The sequence below is a fragment of the Eurypyga helias genome, unplaced genomic scaffold, assembly GCF_000690775.1.
Source record: "Eurypyga helias isolate BGI_N326 unplaced genomic scaffold, ASM69077v1 scaffold9729, whole genome shotgun sequence".
In the NCBI taxonomy this organism is placed as follows: Eukaryota; Metazoa; Chordata; class Aves; order Eurypygiformes; family Eurypygidae; genus Eurypyga; species Eurypyga helias.
The window spans coordinates 55037-65882 of NW_010271382.1; the positions used below are offsets into that span (position 1 = coordinate 55037).

The 10846-nt window shown below is 43.9% G+C and overlaps 1 protein-coding gene across 1 annotated transcript in view; it reads right to left on the minus strand.

Annotated features, from left to right (window-relative positions):
• The window catches only part of DSP (desmoplakin), a 29411-nt gene extending 20049 nt beyond the window's left edge, over positions 1 to 9362 (minus strand). Inside the window, exons 1-7 of the mRNA XM_010158795.1 lie at positions 9267 to 9362; positions 7353 to 7501; positions 6841 to 7015; positions 4067 to 4195; positions 2822 to 2872; positions 1674 to 1835; positions 635 to 739 (exon numbers count right to left, since the gene is read on the minus strand). Of these exons, the coding sequence (XP_010157097.1) occupies positions 635 to 739; positions 1674 to 1835; positions 2822 to 2872; positions 4067 to 4195; positions 6841 to 7015; positions 7353 to 7501; positions 9267 to 9293 (798 nt within the window). The 5' untranslated portion in view covers positions 9294 to 9362. The remainder of the gene's footprint in view (positions 1 to 634; positions 740 to 1673; positions 1836 to 2821; positions 2873 to 4066; positions 4196 to 6840; positions 7016 to 7352; positions 7502 to 9266) is intronic.
• Positions 9363 to 10846: the final 1484 nt, after the last annotated feature.

Here is a 10846-nt window from a genome sequence, read left to right on the forward strand (position 1 = left end):
AGCTTCTTCCAACTTCAGGGTTCTTATGCAGTCTTAAAACTGTAGCTACTACAGCATTTCCTAATAAAATGAGATTTTCCAAATTGTTGCAGCCTTTGTAACTGAAAGGTAAATGCACACCAAGCTGTGAAAGCAAAAATGTCTTGGCTAAGCTGCAGAAGTGCACGATGAATTTCAGTTGCAGAAAGTATTTGCACCAGGATTAAATATAAACCCTCAACAAGGGGTGTGGCTTTCTTCAAAACAGGCCTACAAAGATAGCAGAGGAACAATGACATGCCTTCCTACCATAAATTCTGCTGCACTGTAGTCAACTCAAAAGAGACACAGAAATTTCAATACACTTGGGCAACTCCTTAAGCCTCGTATTGATTTTTACACCCATCTATCATCAAATTTTATATCAATGAGAGCCCTCCCCATAGCTTTGAAGAAGCCTGTAGTTGTTGTGGCCAGGTTTGTAAAGGTAGTAACGTTTATTAGAGCAGGTAAGGCCAGATAAAAATGGACATGCCTTTTGGCAGGCAAACCCTCCTCAGGTCCGAATGCAGCATTTCCTTTGCGGACTTTCAGTGAGCGCTTTTCCCCCATAGCAACTAGAAGAGGAAGTGAAATCACACAAAGTCTAACTCACCTCTATTTTGTCTGAAGCAGGGTGCTGATTGAGCACGAGCTGGTCACTTTCTTGCTTTAGCTTGTTGAGTTCTTTTTCTTTAACCTCCAGTTCACTCATGCGTTTCTAAACAACCAAAACACAGCATTAAACAAGCCCCCAGATGTACAGTGCACAGGATGATGTACTTGAAAATTTTCCAGATAGCTGTGATAATGTAAATTTATCCCTGACGACACTACAGAGTAATTCTATTCAGCATACTGAAATTAATTGTGAAGATGACAGAATCAAAGAAGGCACAATCATCTCAGTTCTAGTCTCTAGACTTGCTGCTTCACAGAGCAAAGCACCCCAGCTTCTGCCTTGCCTAGGAAATGATGGAAGCAAAAATGACTGCATCTTGCAACATGCAGAACAACTTAACTAAAAAAAACCAAAACAAAAACAAAAGTACTTCCTTCATAGTGTGAATTTCCATTCCTTTTCCAATTTGTTGATCAGCACCAACACCGGTTAAAGAAACGCCCACGCTCCATTTCCCTACCTACCCGAAGAAGACAAGCAGCAGTGCAAACTACCTCTGACGGCGTGCTCAACATGCTGCTGGCAAAACCACCAGAGAGCGAGCAGTTCCTGCTGGTACAGCTCTACTTCCTGGTGACAAATGCCAGGGCCAAATACAGGGACCCCTAACCCCTACATAATCCTTACAGGGAGAATTAAACTGCTTGGTTCAAGTCCCTCAGGTTGGCATGCCAACATTAACAACCGTGTGCACAAGCTACGTGTGACTGCTAGTCCACAGCAGACTGCACTGGTAAGGCCAGCTTCCAAGGTCAAAAGAAACCATGACAACTGGTTGAACGGGAGCACAATCTTCCAAGAGATTTCCAATCTTGACTCAAAAGGCTGTCACATAATACTTATTCCAAAATTATTGATAAAAATCCCCAGGAACTTCAAAAGAGTAAAGAAATGCCCGTCTGTGATCAGCCCCCCTGAGTCTCACTATCCCAAGAGAGCCCACGGAAAGCATAGGGAGGTTGAACTGTTTTACAGAGAAGGCCTCCTGCTTCCTGGCGATGTCAGTGTTCCTGTCACTCCAGTCGTAGAGAAGCTCCTCTTCCTCACAATCATTGATCCACATGATCTCTCTGCTGGTGGCCTGGATGAGGTTCTGGAATTGACGGAGCTGATCCATTCTCTCGAAGGAGTATTTCTGCATGGAATTCCAGAAATGACAAGTCATAATCAGAGAACAGAAGCCATAATCATGGAAATGCCTGTGCTGGATGGAGAAGGGGAAGCCAAGAACACAGAATGTCCTTTTCTAAAACAACAGCAAAAACCACACATCTACAAAAGCTGTTGGCAACAGACAGCAGGTCATGGACCTGGGTTTATAGAGCTGTAAAACCTGCTGGCAGCGGACAACATGTCCAGATTTATAAAACAATGGAAACTTGAAACCAGCAGCTTCCGAAAGTCATTTCAAACACAAGTGTAGCAGACAGGTAGGCAGGGAAGCAAAAAGGCACGGGGGGAAATACAAGAAATGCCTGAACATTTAACATCACTTCTACTTGCATTTGCTGCTCACAGCATCACAGCCTTGACGTCGTACCAGCACCTTTTGCACAGGTGAGACCTCATGAAAAGATTCCTTCTCTGTCCTCACATCATAATACACATCCTGTTGCTTGAAATGTGTACAGGAATCAGCTTCCAATCCCAAGGGTTAAATCTACCATTTTTACAAGATTCTCACTGTATTTTACATGCAGATGCAAAGCAGAAAAGATGTACAGCCCTACACAGAATTTGGTTCTAATCCCACCTTGGAGTAACTTTTCAAGCTGCATATATAGACTAACTTCACCACTACATTTACTCCCATTAACGAGGCAGAGTTCTACTCTTCATCTGTTGTGGCCAACTCCCGTCACCAGCTGCAAACCAGAAACTTCCTTATGAGGGTAAGTGAATCATATACCAGGTACCGAATTAATCTCACGTTCATGACTCCAACTGAACCTTACAGAAACTACAAAGCGCTGTCAGTTTACTGCTAAATTTAATTATTTAAACATGTATCTGTCACACTGTTGAAAACTAAAGAGCCCCTTGACTGTCACACCAGTGTGAATAAAGCAAAAAGAGCATTCATCGTAGAGCTTATCAGACATGAACACATCTCGTGCTCACCAGCAGTCCTTCGTACTCTTCCTCCAACTGATGGACCGCAGCCTTCTCCCGCTGAAACAGAGACAGCAAAGATTTAATGAGCCTTTTACAACTTGCCTATTTGCTGATATTTCCCTTACAGCACCAGTATCCTCATGTTACAACTACAGGTGGTAACCTGCAAATGCTATAGGTGAGCAGCAGATCTGCACCACTGGAGGACAATGAGGAGTAGAAAACCAAGGCTTGGACAAACTTAGTTCCCTCAGGAGTGCTTAGTACGTAAGCAAGGCTGCATGTAACCCCTGTAATACCAAAACAGCTCCCGAAACTGCATCTCTTTCTGTACAAAACTTCTCGACAGCTGTGAGGAACCAGCTAGTCCTAGAGCTAGCTTTGGAGATTGTGAAGTAGTGTACACTACAATGTGAGCAGGAGGCTCCAAGTTTTATTCCCATGTCTATGATTGGGAACTTGCACAACTTTGGAAGTGGTGTTCCATAGATCCAGACCTTTCCTACTTGAAGCAGAAGCGGAAGGGGAGTAACACCCCTTCCATTCTTCCGCTTGGCTGAGAGATCAGAGCTCCAGAACGGAGCACTTTTTCTTTAGATCCAACTCTCTCTCCTCCAGTCCGTGTGAGCCATTAACAGAAAAGAAGAATGGGAATGAAGTAAACCTCCTCTCTCCTATACATAGCTGCTGGGCTGGGAGGAAAGGAAGTTAACCACTGTATTTTCAGTGTCTTCTTTATCCCAGTCACAAAATCCAGAGGGGAAGAGAAGTCTCAGAGGGGGGGAAAAAAAAAAAGGAAAATAAATCCACATAAAATCCCACACCAAAGAAAAGCTCTAAGATTAGCCCAGTATTTGGGCATTTTCACAGAAACTCCCTCATCACTCAAGACACTATCTAAGCACCCACCTTATCCTTTCACTTTCTTGTTTTAATGTAGCTGGTCAGAAAGTGAGAATAATCATTCTTAGCCATTATTCTCACAAAAAACATCGCCACATTTATTCGCCAGTCTTGGCACACAACAACAACAAAAAGCTACCAGTTTTTATTTTAAAACACTGAGGAAAGAAGTGGAACACAAAATAACCATGAAATAATAAGTATTAGGATTGAAAGTAGTTTCTGTCATGACACCAGCGCTATCTGAAGAGAAGCTGAGCTATTCAGCATTCCTTTTTGTAGCAGGACACCAGCAAGCCAATGACATATATCGAGACTGAGCAATGCGCAAGGGCAGACAGTAATTACCAGATCTGTTTTGACTTTGTCCAGGTGCCAGCGATAGTCTCCAATGGCATTGTGAGTCCTCCTATGCTCACCGATTTGTTGCTCAATGGATGCTGCATCAAATCCCCATTTCACAAGCTCCATTTCAGCCTAGGAGAAAAGAGACAGTATTTGTACTTTCATTTCCAACATTATTATCTAAATTGAAGCATGAAGGAATTGAGCTGAAGGAAACATGACTATGCAGTAAAGAGCAAAACTGAACAAAGGGAAGTTCAGAGGTACGAAGTGATTACGATTTCTTAAAATTGTCATCCCTTATCTGAGTGACAGGCTCCCAAAGCAGAAGAAACAAAGTATGGAAAATACTGAAGTTGCTTAAAATTAGACTGGATGAAGCACACTCGGTCGCATATTTTCATTTGTTTTCTTTGGACCAAACTGTTCTTTTACATTCTACAGTACAGTTACATTCTTATCACTCTGAAAACAAATTATGACTCAAACAATGCTATTTGCGCAGTTCATGTGAAAATACCCAGAGTCAAGTTCTGCAGCCCAGTACACTACATTTCCATTTTATTAATGTTCATGTAATCTCCAATAACTTCAGTAAAATGTAGTCAAAGTAAATGAAAAACCAGAAGATAGATGATTATAGAACGTGCTGTTTGTCTTGCATTTTGGAAGCATTTATGATAGGATGCAGAGTAAAACCTCTAGAAACAGCCTTTGAAAAAACAGTATGACATCAGGATAATTACTAACTTGAAAACTACCTGACTGCTGTTCTTTGTTTCATTATTTTCAAATAATAAAAGCCACTGAGTTCACAGTTAAGGCCCTCAAACTCCAAATCATCCTTTGTGCTGTAAAGACACACTCCGTCTCCGTCTGAATGCCTGTCTGCGCACGCGCACAGTGAAGAAATAGGTATCTTCATCTTGGGTTGGGGCCAAATTTGGTAATTACCAGCCTGGAGCCAAATCTCTATGAGTCAACAGACGACAATAAAGCCCAAACCATGCTCAAGCGTAGGGGTTCAAAGACAGTATTGAAAATGATCCAAGAAACAACCATTTTGCATTCAGCCATCGAAAAGTTACAGGACTTTGACCCTTCTCGTTACATTTAAACAGCCTAAAGAGGCCGCTGAAGTCCTGGGTGGCTGCCAGTGCTCAAACAAAGCCTGTCTGGATTTCACTGCACCTTCCCTAATTCTGCACTGGAAATGTGACCAACTCTCCTGCCACCTGATCCTCCTGTCAGCAAACCATCCAGACAGAAAACACAAAAACACCAGCAGAAAACGACAGCTTCTCAGGCCTTTTTCCCACATCTCACTGGATTACTAGGGGAAACACTAACCTGGTCCTAATGTGAGTAGGTAATGAGACACAGCGAGGCATGGTGGGAAGTTCAAAATAAGTTTTCCCTAAAATAACTCCAAACCTGAACAGGGAGCTAAGTGCTTAGCGGCCCCACCCCAGCTTTGGCTTAGGGATTGAAGAAGGGGGAGCGAGCAAGCCTTTCACTTTCACAGGAGCTTTTGTGTGGAAAGGTAGCTATAAAGCACTTGCTTATGCTCCCTGTGCTCAGTGAGGGGTGTCCGAGCAGGGTGTCACATGGCGTCTGCGGGAGGTGCAGCATGTCCATGGCCTTTCATCACTGGAAGCATGCCCAGTGTCTGTCCAACATCACTCCTCAAACCATGGCAGGTCTGACAATGGGCCTACTCTTCCACAGCGTGTGTAGAGCAGTCGTATCTGCTTTTGCTCTCCTGGCACGATGCTTGTACACATTATCGCTCAAGGAGTGCATCTCCACTTCCCCTTCTTCCCCTGAAACATGCCACGCTATGGGAGGGCACCGACAGACCAGACTGTGACTAGCACTCACATAAAGTATGGGAACTGTACAGAGCTCTCCCCTCCTCATCTGGTTTGCATAGCAGCCACCTGGCAAACACCATATGCAGATAACAATGACGGGATCACTAAGCAACAGCCTAATAGAGAGAGGTAAAAATAGCTCTATTTCAATTTACAAGGAATCTGCAAAGTAGAACTTCAGGCAACTTGTTTCATCCTCCCTACTCATCTCTCCAAAAAGGGCTGTCCAACCACAAACACACAACTTTCACTTCAGCAGCACAAAACCAGGCTACAGGATCTCAACGTGTGGTTTTTACTCCAGGTTTCATCACCAACAGCTGTGCACAGGCAAATATATTCTGCACGTGCAACAGATACACACGAAAATGACGAAGCTGCTGTTTCAGCAGTGACATCTGAAAGGCAAGACCCATGGCAATCAGCTCTACCTTCTGGCTCCCACTGTGCTGAGGACAGATTACAGGGGGAGAACAACTGCAAAATTCTGGACAATGGTTAAATCTGTGAAGCTGGTCCCAGCCGTATAAAGGTTTAAGATAAATATGAATGATAAAGGAAATCTGTGGAAGTAAGGAAGTATCAACCATCACAATCCCTGATGCAAACATGCCAATGCCTTTTGTCATGTTAACAGCTGTGCCTCATTTAGCTTTCAAATCTAACTTCCACACTTTGTCCTCTGCAAAAGAAAACCCTAAATTCATGTACATATTTCAGCAGAAACTCACTACATGTATAATTCTGCAATTAAGAAAATAAAACCAGGATCTTGAAATAATACATGAGCATTCACGTGTGCTTTTACTCTTCTGCTGGTACCCACAACATTGGTGTGTGCGAGGTGACATTCATAAACACCACCAGGTCATAGCATCATCGCCGGGTTTTGCACAGATTTACCTTCTGCTGCCTCATCCAGTTTAAGCATTCACTCGTGACACGTTTGGTGTATTCATCCCAGCCCGAGCCACTCTGTGAGGAGTAGCAACCACCGCCTTTGGAGCTGGCCCTCCTGGCGCGGGGAACACTGATGGCTTTGTACAGGGCACGCATTTGCTCTTGAAGCTGAAGCAGCCTGAAAGGAAAGGAACCAGTTAGCATCTATAAGGAAAACAACTAGAAAACAAGGAAACAATGCAATTCATGTCTCCCACTGGACCACCAAGACCTCAAAACGAAGTGCTGAAAGCACAGGCTGTGGAAAAAATACATTGACTAAAGTTTCACGGCAACAACCAAGGCGTGAAATTCTGTTAAGAAATATATTACTGCAAGGCCCTTCTCCCTGTTAGCATGCCTCAAACAAACCTGATTGATTTGTCACATCCTGCAACACCAGGGAAGGGGAGCACTTGAGACACCACAAACTTCTATCAGCCACATTCCCTCCCCCAGCCTTTCCCTGGCAATACCTTTTCTGATAGATTTCACAGGGTTGGCCCATCTGCCTCATCTCTCTGATGAGCCCATCCAGGATGTCCATTTGGTCATTTGCTTGCGCAAAACACTCTTCCAGATCTCTGTTCCCTCTAATCTGGACACCATCTCCATACTTCAATTCCTGAAAAAAAAATATTAAAAAAAGAGACACACACACACAGAGATGGGAAATTAAATTAAATATTCATGACCTAAGCCTCAGCTTGGTTGTTTAAAAGAGATGTTATTGGGACCAATAATTTTTAAAAAGCATGGTAGATTTCAACTGCTGGGTCTCTGCCAGTTTTGACTGGCCAATCAACACAGGATACAGAGTCATTGCAAAGTCCTTATTACAAATAAAATATAAAAGATAACTATTAAAACACAATACCAACCAAACCATTTCATAAAGTACAGGACATCCTGACTGATGTTTATTCCAGCAGAGCCAAGGTCTCACACAGTGTGCTAGGTTTTTAAGACCTTACGCATTGGTGTTTAGAGGGTGAGAAGCAAACACTCTGTCCTAGTGGGACTTGGTGGATAATGCTCTTGATTTTTCAGAAGTTTCCCTGAGGTTCTAAGACTTACAGACTTTGCTCCTCCCCTGCAAAAACGCAGATGGCACCCTGTCTGCCTGGGACCAGCTCTGTGCCCAGTCACATTTGCATCCCACCTTATCACCCAAAGCCTAAGCAAATTCTTCTTCATGTGCCCTCTCAGTGCAGCAGACTACAGTACGGTCGTGGTGCTTCCAGCAGGAAGACACGACTTTTTGATCTCATCCCACACCCCACACTGACACCACTGTGCTGAACAAAACATAATCCAGCTGTGATTTGATTTTGAAATAAAATGTTGAGGGACCTCATTACTTTGTCCCGCAGAAAGAAAAGAAAATAAAAAAGTAAACAATTAATGTTGGGGCACCAAGCTGGAAGTAAATATCACTTTCTTTTAACTTCACTGGAATAATATTAATCCTTAACAAGAGGCAGCATTTACTCTGGCACTGATTTTTATACAAGCATGCTCACACGTGCTATATCTCTGAAGAGGAAATGAACTGCTAACCACAGAGTTCATTCCTGAAAGAATTCTCTGTCCATAGAGGATCCAAAAGTGTGCATTAAATCACATCTACTGCCAGAAGTGCAAATGCTTTTCGGACTTCAGTGGCCTCAACAGCGGGATGCACTCACCACCCCGCACCTCCCTGAATTCAGCAGGAACAGAGTCCACCCCCTGTTCACCAGGACTGAATCTAGCGTCAGTGAGTAACCCACCCCCAGGCAACCAGGGGGTTCTATCAGCGTACAGCAAAGATCATCTCTCTGCTTTTGGGATGAAACAGTCAAGAAGTTTTTAATCTAGTTTCATACACGTCTTCAGGAATCATCTGGAAGAACAGAATGAAGGTAATGGAGGTTTTTCCTATGGTGGTTCAGGTTCACTGTGGCCCAGACGATGATATTCTACAGGACACACTAAGAGTCTGTAAGTGGTCACAACATTATTAACAGCCGTTTATGCTGACAGCGGCCTCGATCTAAAACTGAAAAATCAGATGTAGTAGAGTGTGTTTGAAGGGTTTTGTTGTTTTGTTGGGGGAGGGCTTTTTTTGTGTGTCTGTTTGTTGGTTTGGTTTTTTTTTTTTTTTAATCCAGAAGCCCCCCTTTCCTTAATCGGATGCATTTCAATCAGTTTTACTGAACACTGAGTGCAGATGGAGGAGGGAGACCTAGGAAAGCGATGCGCTATACCGCTCCCGGTTGCCTCACGCAACAGCTGGAAGGGGAGACAGGAGATGAAGAAGCAGAGCCTGTGAGTCCAGATAACAACACAGCATTCATGCCCTGCAATATTCACCACCACTTTTGATAAGAAGAACAAGAAGCACTCACGGGTTGCACAATGAGCTCAGCTCGCATCAGGCAATCTGAACAGTTTTGCAAAAGCTCCTGGATGGTGTTCTGCCGTCTGGACACTGTGCAGGTCCCATTCTGACTGTTGCAGGGGGAGAAGAAGAAATAAGTACAGAGTAATCACGCATTTTGAAGAGATAAGAGAAGCACAAATTCCCAACAGCTATGGGAATATTATATGGAATAATCAATCTCATGAAGCTTCCCAGAGACGTATGCTTTATCTGGCCCTCCTGCATAACTGCACTGTGAGATTTTAATGTCGATTCCACAACAACAGAGCCACTTTATAATTTTGGTGATGTCAGTCCATGCCTGCCGTTACACAGGATCGGGCAGAAGATGGAAACTGGTATGCCATAAAGGAGAAATGTTTTCTTCCAGTACAGGTATTTGTAGCTTTGACAGGCAAAATTTCGGCGGTATTAAAGTGAGAATTAAATTACTGACAATCTTTGTTAAAGTCAATACATTACAATGTAGCCTTTGTGTGATGCTATCATACAGGTTATCACAGCAGCCACTCAATGTCACAGCATAAAAGGAAAGCAGGGTCCTCTGCTACACAAGCACGTGAGCACACAAGTCCATACAAGCATATGAAGGGCCCTTTGATCAGTGGAAATGGATGACGCTTGTGTGGTGTCTTAGAAAGGCACTGGAAGTTGCACACACTCCCACAAAAACAGAAGTAGGGGCTGGCCTTGGAGGACTTGCTTTCTTACTAATAAATAAAGTGGGAGTTTAGGGGTTCCAAGTAAAATTCCAGAACTGAAAACCTTAGTGGGGGAAAAAGCCACGATAAATAATAGGGTCGTTACTCTTACACACAACCTACTGCATCCCTACCGCCAGAGGGTTGCACTTCCAGCACTTGGGATTCAGCCATCGAAGCGAGCCGCTGCTAGTTCACTGTGGGTGAGGTGCTTCAAGCAAGGAACCATTCCTTGCTGATGGCATCAGAGCTCCCAAGCAAGCCCAGGCAGCTCCCAAACTGAAGCACTTGCCAGCAAAACTGAAACAAACCACTACTAAGAGACAGTAAGAAAGTAAGACGCTTGCAAGCCTTGCCTAACTTTCTAACTCCTGTGCTCCCAGTAGGTAACCTTTTCCCTTACAAATCACTGAAGGCCCAAATCTTCCAGCCAGCACTAACATCAAAAAGACTATCAGTGTGAACCTGTCCAGAGCCAGCAAGTCATCTGGATTCAACGCAATTGTTTCCACTGATTTCCACTCAACAGACTCTGACCATCCTTCACAAAAGGAACTGTGACAATGTGAAAAACTTGGCAGAGCTTTCCTTGGGAAAACCACTGCAGTGGCAAGAAATGTGCAACAGTGTAATTTTAAGAGCTCTTCTGCAGCACATGCAGTCGGTGCTTCAGCTGCCTGCCATTCTCCTGTCAGCTCTTCCAAACAAGCCGGAAAAGCCTGAACAACTTTTCACCGGCTTCCCTCGATACCAGGGAGCAGCCCCTTGAAGACGGAGAGACGGGGCTGGAGAATCACGGGGTGAATTAGAACAAGCTGTACACGCGCAACTCCTGGCTTGCACT